General features: G+C 41.5%; 1 protein-coding gene across 1 annotated transcript in view; it reads right to left on the bottom strand.

Moving 5' to 3' along the window:
- Positions 1 to 18,044, bottom strand: part of LOC117678844 (pancreatic triacylglycerol lipase-like) — a 31,089-nt gene extending 13,045 nt beyond the window's left edge. The window contains 6 exon segments of the mRNA XM_060682960.2: positions 3,105 to 3,224; positions 3,316 to 3,435; positions 5,017 to 5,125; positions 7,618 to 7,752; positions 15,273 to 15,398; positions 17,844 to 18,044. Coding sequence (XP_060538943.2) covers positions 3,105 to 3,224; positions 3,316 to 3,435; positions 5,017 to 5,125; positions 7,618 to 7,752; positions 15,273 to 15,398; positions 17,844 to 18,029 — 796 coding nt within the window. The 5' untranslated portion in view covers positions 18,030 to 18,044.
- Between the last annotated feature and the right edge of the window lie 3,319 nt (positions 18,045 to 21,363).

Below are 21,363 nucleotides of genomic sequence, written 5' to 3'. Positions count from 1 at the left end.
GTACCAGATGGATATATAAAATTAAGAATTTAGAGGGAGGAAATACTCTATACAAAGCTAGATTGGTTGCACAGGGTTATGCACAGAAATATCCAGAGGACTATACTGACACGTATTCCCCCACTGTAAGAACAGAGAGTGTCAAAACAGCTCTAGTGGTAGCTTCAGCACTCAATCTAGATGTATTCCAATATGACATACAGACTGCGTACCTACACGCAAAATTAGATAAAGAAATATACGTGAGAGCACCTCATAGTCCATACACAAACAGAAATGAGACTTGGTTGTTAAACAAGAGTTTATACGGGCTAAAACAATCTGGTAAACGGTGGTATGATTGTTTAGTAAAAGTACTTAAGACCATGGACTTCAACGCTACCACTGCTGATAATTGTTTCTTTGTCAAGAGGGATGATGATTACATTGAATTTGTATTGATTTATGTGGATGACATTTTATACATAGGAAAACATAAAGAAAGAAGAGAAACTTTTGTAACTAAACTAAATGAACATTTCTCATTGAAATCTTTAGGCAAGGTAAACAAATACCTTGGTGTCCAAATTAATAAGACAAAAAGGGGATTCAAACTTACCCAGAGAGATAAGATCATAGATCTTTTAAATAAATGCAACTTAAACAATGCCAAACCTTGTGATACCCCTATGCAAACTGACTTTCTAAGGAATTCTGATGAGTCTTCTCCCGAGTTCAAGGACAATACATTCTATAGATCAATCATAGGTTCACTCCTTTACATATCTAATTGGACTAGACCGGACATCGCTTTACCACTCAATTTATTATCTAGGCATGTCAGCAAACCAACAATGTACCACTGGGAAGCTGTTAAAAGAATTTTAAGATATTTAAAAAGTACACTAGACTTTTGTTTAATATTAGAACCTAATGATATTAAAGAACCAAAGCTTACGTGTTATGCAGATGCAGATTGGGCTGGAGACACCTCATGCAGAAAAAGCACATCCGGTTATGTATTTCTCTTAAATGACTGTCCAGTTTACTGGTACACTGGTAAACAAGAACTAGTGGCTACTTCAACAACAGAAGCGGAATATGTTTGTTTATCCAAGGCCGCAAATAATCTTGTATGGTTTAATGATTTAATTTCAGATGTCTGGAAAAAACCTGCTCTGCCTTTTGTTATGCATGAAGACAATAAAGCAGCCATTGAAATATCTAGGTCTGATGCCATTGGACAAAGATCCAGACATATAGATATAAAATTTAAACATGTGAGACAATTATCTCAGGATGGATTTATTAAAGCGGTGCATTGCGACACTTCAGAACAATTAGCTGATATATTAACGAAGCCTTTACCTTCTAAACAGCATAAATACTTAACCTCTAAGTTGTATGTTTTGTATTGTCCTGAATCTGAATGTAACTGGTGTTGTATAACGAATCGGCATTTAGAGGGGGATTTGTCAGATATAAATGCCTTATTCTCCAATGTGTAAATAGTGTACAGACAGGGTATCAGGGGTTAACTTATTCTTCACTTCTTAATGTATTCATAATTCACCACTCCCACATATAGCTCCACCCATTGTATATATAAGGAGCTACCTACACCATTTCCCCTGCTTCTATCTGTGAATATTCAGTGAATATAGAATGCCTAATGTAAATAAAAGAATATATAGTTAAATCTTTAACTCTTGTTGATCTTATTGAGTCTGATCCTGAAAATATTGCAACAAAGCTGTTCCATTGGTTGATCATAAACAGTATTTTATTGTCAAAATCATATTCTTGCATATAATTACAGTACAATGAAAGCCATTAAAATGTGTTAAGATTCTCATATTTGGAAAAATGCAGAGATAAGGAAACACAGATGACTTTTGTGAAAGATATGTTCTAAATTCCATGGCTGGATTCATAATGTAAGGTGGCATATAGGAATTAGGCTGAACGTGGAAATGCAGCGAACTTTAAAAGCTTCTGAGTGCTCAAAGGTTTTGGGTCAAGTCTTTCCAAATCCCTGATCACCAGAAGAGTTAAGACAGAACAATTTCTTTCAGAGAGTTTGGTGCTGTTAATCAAAGTGTCAACCAACTGGCGAATAGCAAAATATCTAAGAAATATACATGAACATTTCAAAACCCAGTTATGGAATCCACTGCAGTGTTTTAGACTTGGGAGAGGGCTATATTAATTGATGCATTTGGTACTGGTTTTGTGAGAGTGAGTCATTTAGGAATGGTAAATGTGGGTTGTGGGGTTTGAACAACAACAAAAAGGTCTTTATTTGAGAGCCAAATAAATTGGCAGGTATACATTTGTTACTTAGCGATTAGGTTAGCTAACTCTGAAGTTTTCTTCTGGGTTTGAAAAATTGTTTAGTAATTGAAGTTGTTTCATAGCAATGTATTTATTTGCTCTATTTTATTGTACTTCATCATTTCTGGGAGCCTTACAAATAAATGAAAAATATCAGTCACAAAGCACAGTTAGAACATACTAGTTCAAGCTATGCTGTTTATTGTTTGCTGGAATCAATCTTTAGTGCATCTATTATCCTTTCAAGCCTTTAGCATTTTAGGATTATTAACAATCTGACAAGGTGCATAACATTTTCCAGGAGGTAAAACTGGCTTAAGAAACCTCAACCTACTCATTCAATGATGAGAGTAAGAAACTTGTTCCAAAATAGAAAGGGGATGCTTTGAAAGTCTACTGGGCTGTGGATAAAATCATTTTTATTCTGCTGGGATTTTGATAAAAGTGGGACAAACATCTAATGATAATTATATTAGAAATATTTAAATAAGAGGCAGAAATCAAACTGGTTTCATAGCTGTACAGTGTATTTCATTACTTATTTGATTTTTATTTGGATTTTATCCTCTCTTGATTATTGTTTTTCCAGGCAGTGAACATACTAAATTTCCTTCTTCCTCCATTTTTCCCCCATAACAACAATCCAATTTAGTACGTCTGAAGACAAATACATAAAATATGTAAATAAATATTAATTGAATTATTTTTTGTATATGTCTATGTATAGACTGAGAGCAAGTTTTGCATTTCTGTACTATAGCTGAATATTTCTTTGCAGAGATGATACCTACCTTCCCAAATGCCATCAAGATCCACTATTTGTGAAAGAGGATTTTTCTGACATCCTGGCATTTCTTCTCCTCCATTTGGATAAAAATCAAGATGTCCAATTGCTTGACTCATCCCAAACCCTGAAAATTGATAAGAAGTAGTGTTATGCTTGAATAGATTCATGCTTGTCTCTCACATATTATGTACTACAGTATTCTGTAGTCAGCTTACCTAAGTTTGGAATCACTGGTGCTGAATCAGTATGAATCACGTCAACAAACTCAGCATCGTTTTTGTCCAATCTGATCTCAGGTGGAGTTCCTTGAAAGTAAGGTTGAGCAGGGTCTAGTCCTGTAATGGTATAAACGTTAAATATATGATTTAAAGAGGAGATGATGATTTCTGGACTAATTATGTAGTTATAATGATTTAAGTCCTGATCAACCCTAATTCCTGTCAACACAAAATTGTCAAAGAATGCCCCTAGTAGTATTATTTGAAATCAGTTCATAATTTAATAAACCTTTGTAGCTAGAAAGTCTTGTAGGACCTATTGGCCATTAAGAGAAACACTAAGGATTTTTTCCATTTAATTTTTATATAATCACTATGCTTGTTTTATTAAATGCAAGTAAAAAAATGCTGTGAGAAAAATAATAATAATGAAAATTCATTTCCACAAGAGCAAAAACAGTAATTAACACAACTTAGTTAAAACAGTTTCTAACTTTTTAAATGCAGTTGTTGGCTAAAAGGAAAAACAAAAAAAAAATATGGTATGAAAAATTATACTATATAATGTAGCATCTAAAATATGTATGTTAGAAAATGCTCAATATAAAAATAAATTCCATTTGCAATAAATACAAGTTGGAAAGAATCACAATAGTCCATATGCGTGACATTATACGTGAAATAGTCATGGATAAAAAATAAACTTATTTCCTTTCTCCAAAGTCTAGCTTCAGTCTAAAAAAACTTAAGAAATATGCAAAGGAAGACAAAAGGGCTAGTGTGAAAGACTGTAAATGGTTAATTTCTCAGCAGATAGTGCAAGGAATTTTAAAACAGGCTTGTCCAAAAGGGAGTTTCCAGAGCAAGGATATATAAAAAAGCAACAAGATATACAAATTCTGGACACCAATAGGAATATTCTGAAGAGATCTAGAAATACAGAATTCCTATTGAGAAATTCAGCTACAGGGACTGGGAAGAATGAATTTATTTATTTATTTATTTATTTATTATTTATTTATTTATTTATTTAATTTGTCAACAAGTACAAGGAAACAAGTAACAGTATAGACATAGACATGGACACATATAAAAGGAAATAAATAAGCAAAACATAGCCATAAACACATAAAATGAGTACATATAAATGGGAACAGTAGGACAGGGATGGTAGGCACACTGGTGTCCTTATGCATGCCCCCTATAATTAGAGTATAAATTATGATAAAATACTTTGGTTAGAACTTTGCTTTAAAAGGCCATGCAAATTTCTTTATGATGTTGCCTTATTGTTTGAGAAGCAAGATAATAATCAAAGAGCAAGTAAGACAAAATAGTCTGTGTAAACATAGTTTCCATTTGCTCTCTCAGGTCATTTCTTTCATCTAGGATGCTCATTTTAATTGTATTTAAACCTTTTGCCTTTGTACCATGTATAATAGAAAATCTCATTAATTAACAGCACAACCTATCATACGAGACAGGGTAATCCTCTTAATCTTATGGATGCTATTCTACAGAAAACATGGAGGAATATAAAGATATATAAGTATGCATATATTAAATGTAGCCTCATTCTCACATTCACTTTCTCAATTCAGTGAAATTATTTACAGTAGTTCTTTAGAGTATGTGCCATCTTAGATTTAGATTCAGCAATGCTTTCCTACTAATAGGTGCTACATTGCATCAACCTACCAGAGATTCTTCCAATTCCTTTTATTTTTCTTCCCAGCTCAGCAGCTGCATGTGCCCCAAGGCTATGGCCAATGAAATGTACCATAGAAGGAGAGTATCCATATTTCTCCTAATGATAAAAGCAGTTGTAAAGGAACATCATATATTTTGTTATCTCTGTAAGTGTATTTCTGTGACTTCCAATTCCAGTCATGTTTTACCTTTCCTAAGTCATAGATGGCAGTAGTTTCACAAAACCTCAATTGATTGTGAGCTAGCTCTAAAATAAAGTACTTAAACAATTTTTGGTGTGACTAAAATGCAAACCATTTACCAAATCTCCGCCAAATCATCATACAGACAGTTGCATTTTAATTTGAGTCCAAAGTTACAAAACAAGGCTATACTTAATTTAATTAAGTTTATAAATTGCCCAACTCTATTAAAAGTCTAGAGCTACCAGATTAATTCTTCTCATTGTTATCTGTATGTAGCATATGAGTCCTGGCTATGAAGTGCCCTGACAAATGGGAATCTGCATAAAGACAGATTTCAATTAGGTCAGAGTATTCCATCTCTGATTTGCTCTTCTTGCAATGTAACTAATATGCAGTTTTGGACAGACCAAGCAAGATGTAGAAGGGTCTGAGATGACTGCCGAAATATAGCCACTCCCATATGTTCACATATAATACAGATTAGTTTGAACTTGATAGCCAAATCTGGCCCTTGGTTCTGCCTTGGTTTACCTTCCCAATAAGCAACATGGTAGGAAGATCATTTAAAAGCAATTTATTAGGGTATCCTGATAAAGTGGGATCTCCCTATGAAAAAGAGAACCCCAAGACCAATCTTATATTTCTTTTTATAGTTAGCACAACAAAGAAGAATGAAAGAGAAAAGTTGGTTGGTCAAGATCAGAGTAACTCCTCCTTGCACAGGAAATCAACTACAAAACTTCTTTGAAGTTAGTTAACCAGATGCCAATAGACACTAAGAAACTTCTTATCAGGAGATAGTATTCAGCCATCCTTCTGTAATTTATCTTTTCAGTTTAGGAATATTAGAAGGTATCTAATCAATCCATACATACACCCATAGGATAAAAGTTTTCCTACATTCCAATTATAATGAACCTGAACACTATTTTAAAAGAGAGAAAATAAGACAAATTAAAATACAAAATAACTGTGTTAGTTAACAAATTACAAAATCCATGTCATGTGCCCCTCAACTGACAATTGCACCCATTTCAATGCAGGCAATAAATTTGCATTGTAAGCCTAGTTTGGGCTGAGGCGGGTGGGCAGATATCTACCATGACATGTATAGCTTATCGTTCAACCCTTCTAATCATGGCCTTATTCACCGTAGTTATAGATGTCTGAAGAACTACTCATATGATTCTAAAGCTGTTACATGGCAGAAGTGGCACAAATACTGTGTAATTTTTTTTTGAAGCCATGTTATTTTGAAAGAAATTCTCCGTAGGGCAATTAATAACAGCAATGAAAAGCTGCCTTTCTAAACAATATGAACATTTTTGCTTTGAATTTTAAACACCTCTGCATCTTTAATATAAATCTCATACAAGCTGCACTTAGAGATTTATCCAATATGCGTCCCCTCTGCTTAAGTTCAAGAGCATATCCTCTAACAAAAGCTCTTGGTATAATTGCAACACTTTATATTTACAGCTGAATTCAGGGTTATTTCCTGTCAAAATACAGTAAATATTATTATTATTATTATTATTATTATTATTATTATTATTATTATTATTTATTTATTTATTTATTTATTTATTTATTTAGTATACCGCCCTTCTCCCGAAGGACTCGGGGCGGTGAACAGTCAGCAGATAAAATACAGAAAATACAAAAATTAAAACAATATTAAAAACCAATTAAAATAATTTGGCCCACAGTTAAAACACCCCCATATTAAAAAAACCCATAATTTAGCAATTGAAAATTAAAGTTAAATATCCATAAATAAAATTAAAGTTAAATATCCACAATGATTTGCTGTAGATGTTATCAACCCTTATTCTCTCCAACAAAGTATGTTCCTAATAATTAAATTTTAACAATTTACAGGTAGTCCTCAACTTACCACCATAATTGAGCCCAAAATTTCTGTTACTAAATTAAACATTTGTTAAGTGAGTTTTGCCTTATTTTACGACCTTTCTTGCTGCAGTTGTTAAATGAAGCACTGCAGTTGTTAAATTAGTAACATGGTTGTTAAGTGAATCTGGCTTCCCCATTGACTTTTCTTGTCAGAAGGTCGCAAAAGGGGATCACATGATCCCCGGGCACAGCAGCTGTCATAAATACAAGTCAGTTGCCAAGCATCTGAATTTTGATCATATGACCATGGGAAGGATGCAATGCTAAGTGTGAAAAACGGTCATAAGTCACTTTTTTTCAGTGATGTCATAACTTTGATTGGTCACTAAATGAATTATTGTAAGTCAAGGACTACCTGTAGGATAATGTGAGATAATGAAATACTTTCGAAATAGTATCAATATTGTTGTTTAGCCATAAACAGAAACTTAAAGCCCTCCGTTATTTGTAAGATTTATAACCATGAACTAATGACTGAAAACTCATTTACCTTAAGGATGTTTACAAAATAAGCCACTTCACTCCCTACCACACGGATGTTGTTAGCTGCCTGGGTATATGCACATCTGGAACCTTTGACCCAATCTATGCAAATGCAATTGACATCTTCCACCTGAAGCATTCTCTGCAAACAGATACAAAAATAAAATTGAGGGAAATGCTGGGGCCACCACACACCCTGAATTCTCGTTGATCCCGGCTCCAGTGGTCAGGATTGGGTAATGCCATGATCCAGTTATTGATTGAGTCTGCATAGCTGAGAAGCTCCTCCCCTTTGATCTGCTTCCCAGCTTTCTGACTCAATCCGGTTGAGAAAGGCACGTTTGAGCCTTGCTCTGGCAAAAATTTCCCTTTTGCCTCCAGTTTATTTCTAGCTCCCAGACCTCTTGGTTGAGCTCCCAGCGCGAAGGGGTTCACACCCGAGACCGCTGGAAGCCAAAAGAAAATTCTTTTGGCTGTGAGGACTGCTGGTTCCCGGCTGGTTGAGCCTGGTCCTCACTTCTGCGTGGAGGCCTATTCCCTCTACCGCTGCAGCCTTCGTGGCTGGAACCTCTTGCCTGGCCAGGCTGAGGTATCTCTGATAGCTATCGGGGATCAGATAGCTGTAATACCGCTGCTGCTGGTAAAGCATCAGAAAACAACGAGCTTGCAGAGTGCTGGATTGACATCGGAGCCTTCCTTCGTTTGGGACAGCGCAGCGGCGGAGCGGCTTGAATCCACAGCCCTTGCTCCGTGGGTGGATCAGATAGCCTGATCTTCTCCCAGGCTCCTGGAATTGCTTGTAAGTAAAGGGGGGGGGAGTTTGTTCCCCTTTTTAAACGTTTTTTGTTTCTCCTGGGGCCAAATTAAGTTCCGGCGGCCATTTTAGAATTCCGGTGGCCATTTTGGGACAGCCTCATGGCATTAGAGGCCTAACCAGAACTTCAGGCCTGCCTTAATTCTCTACCTTGCCCTTTATTACAGCACTATTGGAGGCCTATTCTTCTAATAAAAGGATTTACAGGCCCTTCAGATGGCTTCCCAAAGGCCTGCCAGAACATCCAAGCACCCCCCACAACAGGAGGAATTCAGCTCCTCTGACCCGGTGCCTGCCAAGAGAAGCAGGAAGACCCACCATACTTCCAAGGGGCCCAAGCCCTCCCAATCTGCAGCTATGTCAAAGGAAGAGCTCAAGCGCCACAAGGCTATTGAAAAGGCCATCCAGAAGGCCATTCAAGCAGCTTCCTTACAGGAGAAAGTATCTCTTAGCCCCCATCCCTCTAGGGTGGTGACACCTTCAGCTAGCACTGTACCTCCTCCCACAGGCCCAGAACCTGCTGCTTCCCCTGCCCAGCTGCAGGGGGTAGATAACCCAGGGCAGGCTCTCTCCCCTGCCTTATCACCAGATAGGGACTCTCCCTTGCCTGAAGGGTTGAAGGAAGTTAACACAGCCTTATTTGGGCCCCAACCTGAGGTTTCTTCTGCCCCTTCGCAGCCCCAGGGGATTCCTGTACAGGTTTCCACACCCTTGGCTCCCCCTGCCCCGGCCCCTGAGCCCCAAATAGCTCCAAACCTGGCTTCCTTTATCCGAGAGGCCATTAGGATGGGTGTTAGGGAAGAAATGCAGAGGACCTCTTCATGGGTGTCCAGCCATTCTTTTTCACAGGTGGATGTTGAGGGCTCTATTCTCTCTGTAGCAGAGGCAGACCCTCAGGGTCTTGAGTCCCCTGCCCAGGCCGAGTCCACTGATCATTCTGATAAGGAATCCATATCCGCCCCTGATCCTATGGATCAGGATTTGTCTGAGGACGAAGACTTAGGCCCCGACCAACCAGCATTTGTGGGGCTCTTTAAGCCCCAGCTCTTTCGTTCCCTACTCCACAAGGCCAAGGCCATTACTGGTTTGGGCTCTTCTCAGGCCTCATCTGTCAACACGGGGGAGGGTCCATCCTCATCTATACCCCTCTTTGAAGTACCTACCATTGAATCTGAAGAAATCCCGGGCCCCAAGATTTTTCGGGATGTTTTACAACGCCAATGGGCGGCTCCGGCGTCTGGCCCCAGTCCCAATGTCTTAGACAGACGTTTATATAATTTGGCTCCTGAATTATCTTCTCTCCTGCAGGTCCCTTCTGTGGACCAGCCTGTGGCAGAACTATCTGCCCCCACTAATTTGACAGGGCCACCTGAGGAAGGCCTACGCCCGGAAGATAGGCGCCTGGAACATTCCCTTGTTAGATCTCACCAGGCCACTGCCTCGTCGGTCAAGGCCTCCTTTGCCGCCTCCTTTTATAACCGGGCCTCAATTTGTGGCTCCGCCAACTCCAGGCCAGGCTCCCTGTCTCCGATTTAAGGGCCCAGCAGGACATAAGCAAAATCATTGCAGCCCTAGATTTTTCAGCGGATGCAACTTTAAATTCTTCCCGCTTCGCTGCTAAGGCCATTGGCTCTTCCATAGCTGCCCGGCATCTACTCTGGCTTCGCCAATGGCAAGCCGACGCCAAATCTAAATGGCGTCTAGCATCTTCCCCCTTCGAAGGGCCCAAGCTCTTTGGAGCCCCTCTGGAGCCTCTCCTCATAGAGTCCAAGGACAAACCCCGTATTCTACCCAGCTTGTCTCGGCGTTCCGACTTCAGGTCTCAATCTAATTTCCGCCCTTTCAGGCCTTCAGATGGGGGTTTCTCTGGGAGCCGTCGCCAACGGTTCCCCCCACCTAGGCAATTTAGACCCCAGGACCGCCAAGGTCCTCCCCCTAGAGGTCAGTCCAGACGGCCCTTTCGAGGGAGCAGGGGGCGGGGGTTCTGTAGATCACGCTGACGGCTTGGCCCAGCTTCCCATTGGAGGCCGCCTGGCTTCCTTCGCCAGCCAGTGGGCAGCTACCTCGTCGGACACCTGGGTCAGGGAGACCATCAGCTCTGGCCTCTCTCTCGAATTCCTCTCCACCCCCCCAGAGAGATTTCTTCGCTGTCCCGTCTCCCGGAACAGATCCTCCCGGCTCCTGGTGGCATCAGCCATTCGTCACTTGTTGGTCATCCGAGCCATCGAGCCGGTGCCCCAGGAGCAGCTCGAACAAGGCTTCTATTCACGCTTGTTCGTTATCCGGAAGTCTTCAGGGGGATGGCGAGTGATACTAGATCTCAAATCCCTGAACCGCCGGATAGTGTACCGGCAGTTCAAGATGCAGTCCCTCCAGACCATCTTGGAGGGCATCAGACTTGGAGACTACCTCTCGTCAATCGACCTGACGGAGGCATACCTCCATGTACCCATCCTCCCCGCCCACCACAGGTTTCTCCGCTTCTGTTTCCTGAGCCAGCATTATCAGTACAGGGCTCTTCCATTCGGCCTCTCATCGGCCCCCAGGGTATTCATGAAATTGATGGCCGCCATCGCGGCCCTCCTCAGGTCCATCCCCATCCGGATGCAATTCTACCTGGACGACCTTCTGGTCCAGTCAGTCTCGGAGAGTCAGGCCCTTCAAGATCTCTCAACGACTCTCAGAGTCCTGGAATCCCACGGATTCTCTATCAATCGGACCAAGAGCCATCTGGTCCCGGCCACGCGTCTCCAACACCTGGGGGCGATCATCGACACGAGTCTATGCAAGGTCTACCTTTCCCAGGATTGCCTGGCCAGCCTGCGGTCTCTGGTCAGGACAGTGAAGGCAGGGAGGGGCTCTTCCCTGGCTTCGCTCTCCCAACTCCTGGGAAAGATGGTCTCTTGCATCGGCATAGTTCCCTGGGCACGTCTTCACTGCAGGGATCTGCAGTGGTTCCTCCTACCTTACCAGAAACGGGGGATGGGGTCCTCCCTCCGGCGGGTCCATCTTCCTCCCAAGGTGCTCCAGTCCCTCGATTGGTGGTCCTCGGGAGCTCTTCTCCAGGGGCGGGAGTTCAGGGTTCCTCAGTGTCTTATACTGACTACAGACACCAGCCTTCATGGCTGGGGGGCCCACCTATCCTCCTCCCTCGCCCAGGGTCGATGGACCCAGGCGGATTTAAAGCACAACATAAACTGGCTGGAACTCCGGGCCATCCACCTGGCCCTACGAGTCTTTGCCCCCGAGGTTCAGGACAAGCATGTCCTGGTCAGAACGGACAACGTGGCCGCCAAGGCCCACGTGAACCGCTTGGGAGGGACCCGCTCTCGGCATCTCATGGAGGAAGCCGAGAGACTGGGCTCCTGGGCGGAGTTGCACCTAAGGTCATTGAGGGCAACTCACATCTCGGGGGTGGAGAACTCTCAGGCGGATTGGTTGAGCAGGACCACGGTGGACCCCGGGGAGTGGACCCTGGAACCTGCTCTCTTTCGGGAGATCACATCTCGCATGGGAGTTCCAGTCCTGGACCTCTTCGCCACACGGAGCAATCGACAGACCCAGAGGTTCTTCGCACGGTTTCCGGAACCAGGAGCAGAGGCCGTGGATGCTCTACACAGCGTCTGGCCTCCCGGCCTTCTATACGCCTTCCCTCCTCTTCCCATCGTGGCCAAGGTCATCAGGAAGATGTTACAAGAGAAGGCGGAGCTGCTGCTAATTGCCCCCCATTGGCCTCGCAGGCCTTGGTTCGCGGACCTGAAGGCTCTCTTGGTTCGGCCTCCCTGGCGCCTTCCCCCGGACAAAGTCATCCTTCGCCAGGGTTCACTTCTTCATCCGGACGCAGCATGGCTGCAGCTAACCGCCTGGCGATTGAGCGGCGTCTGCTGAGCTCCCGGCGTCTTCCTCCCAGAGTCGCCGCCACCATCCAGGCAGCCCGTAGACCCTTGACTACTCGCATATACGACTCCACCTGGAGGACCTTTTCATCTTGGTGCGACAGCCACTCCATCATTTCTACGGCAGCCTCTACGGAGCAGGTGCTCATCTATCTGCAGGATCGTCTTGACTCAGGTTTGGCACCCAACACACTCCGCAGGCAAGTAGCCGCTCTCTCCTCTATCCTTTGCTGTGGCTCCCGGACCTCCCTATCCTCCCGCCCTCTAGTTAGGCAGTTCCTCAGGGGGGCCTCCAATATTCGCCCGGCCCCTCTTCATAGATATCCTACCTGGGATCTTCCCCGGGTCCTAGAAGCTCTTACCAGAGCTCCGTTTGAGCCCCTAAGGGAAGTTGGGCTTCGTTTTCTCTCTTATAAGGTAGCCTTCCTCCTGGCCATTCCTTTGGCCAGGAGGATCTCCGATTTGGCGGCCCTTTCAGCTCGGGAGGACTTATGTATCTTTCACCCCGACAGGGTGGTCCTCAGATTGGACCCCACCTTTCTTCCCAAGATCAATTCTCCTTACCATAGGTCCTTGGAATTAGTGCTCCCTGACTTCTGCCCCAATCCCGTCCACGCCCGAGAAAGAGCGTGGCATACCCTGGACGTCAGTCGGGCCCTTCGCATCTACCTGCGACGGACCTCCTCCCTACGCCAGTCGGAATCTCTCCTGGTCTCATTTCAACCTTCTTCCCTCGGCAGGAAAGTTTCATCGGCCACTCTGGGCCGTTGGATTCGGGCTACCATCGCCAAGGCGTATGAAGTCCTCTCCCTTCTGGTGCCTCGGCACATTACAGCCCATTCCACGCGTAGCGCTGCCACTTCAGCGGCGTGGGCCACCCAGGCATCCTTAGACGAAGTCTGCAGGGCTGCCGCCTGGACTTCCCCCACTCCCTTCATCAGACACTATCGTCTCGATCGGTTCGCCTCGGCCGAGGCGGCCTTCGGTCGTAGGGTGCTCCAACAGGTGCTCCGGGTTCCTTCCCCACCTGCTCGGGCTAGTCCCTCCCTTTGGGTTCTGCTTGGGCATGTCCCAATCCTGACCACTGGAGCCGGGATCAACGAGAATGGGCGTTGACTTACCTGAACGCTTCTTCTCGTTGTTCCGGCTACAGTGGTCAGCCCCTCCCTGTCTGGGCCCTCATAGGTGGGAAGTTTTCTGTGGATCTGTCTCTTTCCTTGTTTTACAGCTCAAAGTGCCTGTCTGCGTCGTCGTCTTTCATCAGAAAGCTGGGAAGCAGATCAAAGGGGAGGAGCTTCTCAGCTATGCAGACTCAATCAATAACTGGATCATGGCATTACCCAATCCTGACCACTGTAGCCGGAACAACGAGAAGAAGCGTTCAGGTAAGTCAACGCCCATTCTCTTTAGGACCTATAAACAGATTTCCTCAAGACTTTTCCTTCCAGATATTCGGAGAGGTAGTTCTAACTCTCAATTTTTCCAGATGTCCGTAGATGTACTGCTGAAATGCAAGATAAAATTGCCACTTTAAGTGGCAAACAGGAAATGGAAGACGATTGGTCTGGGCCTTAACCTGTCACTATGTGGTCCTCTGCTCCTTCCATATTTTTCATGCCCCCTTTTTGTACCTAGGTACCCATCTGTACCTAGTTTTTCTCACTGTTGCTTGGACATCTCTCTAAAGACTGGCATGGAGGAGGAGAATTTTGACAAGAGTGGTACTTGGAAGGAGTGATGCTGATATTAGCAACTCTGCACATAAGTCAGATGCAGAAATGGAAGGGCAACTTCAAGTGTAGTGTGCCAAATAGCAGTGCCACTTGAATCAAACAGTGAGTCCTTTGGAGCTACTTCAGCTAGCAAATCTGGGAGTTATAGTCTGATACACAATTGACAGACATTGGCTTGGGAAAATATGTGTTGGATATTCTTCTTTGCCATTTATTGTATACAAGTATCATAGATATTTGGGCTTTTAATGTCACCATTTTTCATCATTGTGTTCTTTTACATTGTTCGGGGCAGCTGAAAGGCAGATGTGCTTCATTTAAAATGATAGCCTCCTATACCCCAAAAGCAAGTATCTTAAAGACTTTCATAGACCTCAAATATATTTAGAAAGAAAAAACCTATGAGTATAATTTGCTAAAAACAGTCCAATGAGGATTGAGCATGCTGAGTGACAATGCCATATTGAAAGGATCTTGGAGAAGCTAAGAAAAAAGAATGGAGTAGAGCAGGGGTGTCCAACCTTGGCCACTTTAAGAATTCTGGGAGTTGAAGTCCACAGTCAAAGTAGATTAGGCACCTTTGGAAAAGAGTATCCTGAGAAATATTATGGCCGACTTCTTGGAACTCTGAGCAGAAGCATTTCACATTGCAAAATTTGGTGGGATCCTCTTGTCATATTGCGTAAGGAAGTCAAGCCACATATTGGAGTTTCTCTTAACAGAAAACTCTAGCTCCTTGTGTGAATATTATGTGAATATTATTTTAAGTTTTAGGAATTAAAGGATCGGGACAACCTAGTATGATTTCATGGATCTTGCCTGCAATGACTTTTAAACCTTCCAGTTTGATCACTATGGCAAACCAATTCTGAAATTCACTCTTAACTATAAGTTCTTAGAGGTGGTCCTCATTTAACGACACTTGCTCAGTGATCATTTGAATTTACGATGGCAATGAACTAGTGATAGTTAGGATCAGACTTTGTACTTATGGAACTGCCACTGCTAAGCAATTTTTTTTAAATGACTGCATTGATTAACAATGGAGTTTCAGATCTCAGTGATATAGCTAAATGAGGTCTGCTTGTATTTTCTTTTCTTTAATTGTTCCAGCAGGCACATCTATGTCACACAGAAGTGATGCTTTTCCTAGTTATCTGTCTGGGTATTAAGAGATTTCCAAACGAAGGCATAATATAAATGTTTTAGTTTGCTGTACCTTGCACATATCTGATAGCCACCTCTCTTCCCCCTGGTCTATGAATCCATGGGTGATGAAACGGGTTATTTTGCTGGCATTGAAGTTGGAGTAGTCAATTGTTTCTGGATTAATTGCAGTGATTTCCTGTAAAAATATAAAAATCTACATAAATATTAGATAGAGAACGACAGAGAGAGGGAGAGAAAGACACAGAGAGAGAGACAGAGAGACACACACACACATACACATACACAGAGACGGAGAGGGCATTTGTTTTTTTCTCTACTCTTAAGCATTGTCACAACTGAAACAATTTCACTTCATTCATGAGCACCTTGGGAATATGAATATTTCATGCATTAGATAGTTAAGTATGGATGGAGATTTATGGATCCATTATTAATATTACCCACCTAATTCTTGAACAACCAAAGTATTGCAAATATATATGTTGTAAATTAATTTTCAATTTTCTGCAGCACTAATATACTTTCTTTTTCTCAGTGCGACATCAGAGTTGTTGTCTACAAGAGTATTTTCTGGTGTCTCAGACCATAATTGAATCCATTAATAAATATAATGAGAGTATTTATTTCAGATGCTGTTCCAATAACATTATCAACTACTATAAGTCTTCTCATTTTTTTCCTAGATGGTATTTAAATATATGACTTTATTAAAATGTCTATGTTTTATAAAGCAGATGCAAAAAGAGTTAAATAATGTTGCTTATAGATATTCTCTAAATGGATTTGTTGTTTGAAATACTCTAAGGCATGTACATAGTCACACTATTATTTATGCTATGGAGTCCTTTGTGCGCTCTGAGCTTGCTTGTTTGTATGCAAACATTTCTTTACACAACTAGGTAACATAATCAGTGCTAGTGAGTGTGGGGTTTGCTTCTTGTTTCTACACAATAGCTTGCCCTGCCACAGTTGGTGGGGCTTTGGTTTTCTGCTTGGTAGTTCCTTGATTAGAGAATTGTATTGTTTTCTGATTATTGCTTATTATTATAATTAACAATTTATTATATTATTGGTTATGTTTCACGGAAAACTGATAATGAAAAAATGAAAAAGGTAGATGGGAAACTCTTGAACTCTTATCCAAGATAACAATCACCATAATTATATAAAGTTTTTAAGAGAATAAAATCTGAACTTCATTCTTTTTATGCACTTCACGCTTTACTCATTGAATCAAATACATTACAAATCTCTCATCTGGAACAAGTATAATAAATTATATTATTAAAGGCATCAAGGTAAAAAAAGGTAAAGATTCAATGAATCAACTATTTTAAAGATATACTGGATATTGGTTGTATATTACTAAACCACATTTTAGACCTGCATAGATTGGATGTGCAGATCTACCTGGGTCATCTAGGAGAACTTAATCCACAAAGAGTTTGATAAATAATAACCAATATCTTGCCTTGAAGTCAGAAATACATTGGTAACTAATATAGCTGTACTAAAATTGACCTTATCGTACTCTTTGGATATTGGAAAACCAGCAAGGTTACATCTGCAATTCTAGATAAGGTAGCCCCATGTAGAGCAAACAGCAGAGGTTAGACAGATGTGATTGCATTTTTGAAAGTGTACAAGGAACCCACCACTATTTGAAGAACTATGCTAGCAAGTAAGGGAAGACAGCAGAAAACATACTCTTTCTGTGGAAACACAGTGTAACCCAGATGTACACATCTGAATTGCCAGTATGTGTTCATTTTCTGCTTATAAACTGTAGATAGTAAAAAGAATAAGGATATATAATGGATATACATTTATGCTTTGGGGAGAGAAGTCTCCCTCCCCTTTTTAAAAAAGTTATATACAAATATTTAGTCATTATTTATGCTGCCATTCATATATTTATGCTGTCACTCAACAGCTAGCCATATCCTTCTGGGATTCAAACCTGGGCTTGCTTGCATATTAGGCAGATGTATTAATCTCTAAGCCACAGGTTCTCCTTGCTTTTTCAGCTTGTACCAGGGAATATTATACTAGTTGCAGTGGTGGGTTGCCCCCGGTTCGGACCAGTTCTATAGAACCAGTAGTAAAACCGGCGGGAGGCTCCGCCCACTGACCCTGACGTCATCAGAAGCGATCTGTGCATGTGTGATCCTGTTGCAAACCGGTAGTAAAGGTAAGTAGAACCCACCCCTGACTAGTCTCCCTTTATTTCTTTGTCAGTAAATATAAATTTAACACAAAATAGTTTGTTGTGAAAGCGACTGCCTGAGGGCTCCTGGATTGGGGCTGAAAGGAGAAAAGGAAGCAGTATGCTCCTTTCCATATTTGGGTAGACCAGGTTGCTTTGATAGAAAACCCATTTAATCTTCCCTGGTACAAGCTGACAAAGCGAAGAGAACCTGTGGCTTAGAGGTTAATACATCTGCCTAATATGCAAGCAAGCTCAGGTTTGAATCCCAGAAGGGCATGGCTAGCTGATGAGAGCTAAATAGCTTGAAATAGATCTATACTAGTCTCCTTTTATTTCTTTGTCAGTAAATACAAATTATATATAATTTGTCCAAAATGTTTTCAAATTCAACTAAAGGAGGATAGATCTCACCTGAAAGTTGTCATAGTTCTTTTTAGTATACAGAAGAAAGCGCGTATTTATTTCTTGAGGTGTCCAAGGAAGTCGTGCAATGGGACGTTCCACTGTTCCAGACCATGGGATATCATCAGTAAAGCAGCCCAGGCGGTCGTAGCAAACTTCTTTGCCTGTTATATATGTGTCAGATAATTAAGACATGAGTAACTGAAGCAAAAGTTCATATTCTACTGTCTATAGCATATCTTCTCTGGTAATGATGTCAGCAGCGTATCCATTCCTTTATCTAACTACGTAGTCATTCATTTTCTCCATGTTTTCTTTGTCATTTGGGAACTCTTCTGAAGTCAATATGGTTTAATCTAACCTTGAGTAAAAAGACTTCTGAAAGCAATTTGCAAACTGTATGGGAAGGAGGTAGGTCTCTACTTCACTTTGATATGTGGATTAATTTCTGCTGCATGAAAATCAGTTTTATTTGCAAGGAATTATATCACTTGAAATCCATTTTGGCTAGGTTTTCTCTGTTTTTCCCTGCCCATCGGTAAGAGAGGAGCATGGATAATCAATTCTGGAAATGCATAAATGAACAAACCCTGCAAAAGGATTAGAATTCTAGTAACATTTCTACTTGGGATTACAGGAAAGGAAATTTGGAATCCCAAAACCAAGCTTGACATTTAATGGTTCACAATACAATTCCCTTGACATTTCAGCTGATACAAAACACAGATAAACCAACAGTAGTTTGGAGTTGTTACATAAAACAATCAGATCTTACCTTTAACTGCAATGAGCAGTAAAAGCAGCGTGGTCCAAAAGACAAGCATCTAAAATATTTTTAAAAACAAAGAGAGAGAAAGCAGATGAATGGGTATTAAGAATAATTTATACTAATTTTTAACTTACATCTAAGGTAGTTATAGCAAATAATGAAAATATAGCAACTAAAGAATTTTACTTGATGAAATAAGATGTGACTTACTGCTTAGCCTTTGCTTGAATTCCAGACAAAGGTTTAAGCTAAACATGCCTGGCTCTTTTATAAAGTGCCACATCCTTGAGGGTTATTCATGAAAGTAAACAGGTATGTTTCAGATTAAGGTTATCATAAATACACAAAGCTTACAATCATATAGTGAAAATGGAAACTAGGTGAGCAAATCATTGAGGCATTTTTGGTGGTACTTCTAGAACAAATGCTTAGTTAAAAGTTATTCTTGAAGCCTTATTTCTCTATGTAGTAATTTTAAAGGCAATAAAATCCTTTATATTACATTCCTTGATCACCAAGTATTAAATAATATGAGTAAATTAAGTATATGAAAAGGAAGGAAAAGAATCCAAACGCATGCTTTCAGTAACTCTAATATACATTTCATAATCTAAACAGGAATATAGCTGAAATATTTTTATTGGATCTCAATAGTTGCCGGTTCTTACTTTCTCATTAAAAGTTGTAAAATTTGAGTGTAAGTATAAACTAAATATATTATTTAATGCAATGTTTCTTAACCTTAGTGACTTTAAGATGAGTGGACTTTAGTTCCCAAAATTCAGGCTGACTGACTTGAAGTCCACCCATCTTAAAGTTGGAATGGGACAACTCACCCCGGCCATCTTGCCACGGCCAAATCACTACTGGAAAACTCACGGCATCCAACTTGCCACAAGACATCCTATTGCAGGATAATTCAAGAGAGGGACAAGTAGAATTGCAGCAAACTTCACCTTCAATGACTTCTAACTTGAGAAGGTTCAAACCTAAAGCAAGACAAGGCCTGATGCAATTCATTTGTCCCTCTCTTGAGTGATCTTGAGTTGAATTGTCCCACAGCGAGTTGGCCAGGGCACATTGGCCAGTGCAAGTTGGCTAGACTGAGTTGGCCATGCCGAGTTGTCTTAGACCAGGGGTGTCAAACTCGATTTCATTGAGGGCCACATCATGGTTGTGTTTGACCTCAGGGAGCTGGATGGGCATGGCCAGCATGGGTATGGCCAATTCAACATCACTCATGTCAGGGTCATCTATTATGGCCCCGGCAGGGCTGAAGGGATCCATTGTCTCCACCATAGGAAGGCAAGACCAGGGAGAGCTCTGTTTTCGACTGCAACAGCCTCCCTCTGCCAGCAAACATGGAACTCCATTTTCGCTGACAGAGGCACCATGGGCTGGTCCTTCGCTGTTTCTAGGGCAGCCCTGTGGGCCAGATCTAAGCACCCCACAGGCCAGATCCGGCCCATGTACCTTGAGTTTGACACCCCTGTCTTAGATCCTCTTGAAGTTGCTCAGGTCAAGAAACACTGATTTAATGTATGTTGCTGTTGTTATAGTTTCTTTGCTCTGTTAAGATGTTCCTCCAATTGACAGACAATGAGCAACTTCATTTTTATCACTAGATACCATTCTTTGCAACTTCCTTCCCCACTTGGAGGGACAAATAGATTTCAGGCACGAAATCTTATTACTGTCATTTTCCAGGTTAGTTTTCATTGCATCCGGCACAACTGTGATTCTATTCAATGTTAAGGCTGTACCCAGCAGCCTAAATGGGCAAGGAGATAAATGTGGGAGGGTGGCTAAGAATAGTAACCAATCCAGACACACACGGAGCCGAGATGTTAATTAAAGTGAAATGTATTGCTATATTCAAACTAGTACCACCACAACCGTTTTTATTATAATGGCCTATTCCTAGCGTGAATACTTAAGTATAAGCCTAACTAAACAAACCAATCCAGCTCCTCTTTTGAAATGTTAGTTAGTCTTCTTTTCACTTTCCTGGGAGAAAAAGGGGCAGAGTGAAATGGAGTGGATGGGAAGAAAGCCAAAAGGCGCACAGTTTTTTCCTAAACCAATCTAGCAAGCTTTGGAATAGTATTTAGAGCAGGGCTGCCTTGCTAACAAAGCTGATTTTGTTCCTTGTCAGTTTCTCCTTCCAGCAGCTTCACTTGAAATCTTTGTCAGACAACTGTGGATTTTCTTCAATCCTCTTACCAGTCTGCAGCTGTCAACCTTCTTGGTGTCCTCAGCTCATCCAGTTGATTCTTTCACCAACAGAAGACCAGTGTCTTTCAAACTTGGCAACTTGAAGATGTGTGAACCTCAGCTATGACCTGAAAGAATTTTCCTCTTGACTGCAGCCTAACTATTCTGGTTCTTATACACTCAGATTATATGAGCCAGATTACAAGAATTCCTAGGACTTTTTTAAAAATAAATGACTCCATGGCTTTGGCTTTTTACCTATTGGGAAGAAAACATTTGACCTTGACATTTATGATGCTGTAAAGAACCTTTTCCCCCTATCACAGCAGTTCATTCTGCCACACTAAGAAGAATCATGGGCCTCTTCTGAAAAAAAAAAAAAACTAGAGCCTTAACTGCTCCAAAACCATTTGGAATAACAGCATGACATCTTGCTCTTCTGAGCCACAGCTACCTATGGCATGCGCTCACAGTGTAATATGTGGCATTTCAAGTTCTGCTGACTTTTCCACAATGAAAATGCTGCATTGGGCTCATTAGAAAATG

Source organism: Pantherophis guttatus, chromosome 6 (assembly GCF_059756535.1).
Source record: "Pantherophis guttatus breed Tessera chromosome 6, ASM5975653v1, whole genome shotgun sequence".
In the NCBI taxonomy this organism is placed as follows: Eukaryota; Metazoa; Chordata; class Lepidosauria; order Squamata; family Colubridae; genus Pantherophis; species Pantherophis guttatus.
This window is presented reverse-complemented; position numbering and strand designations above follow the sequence as displayed.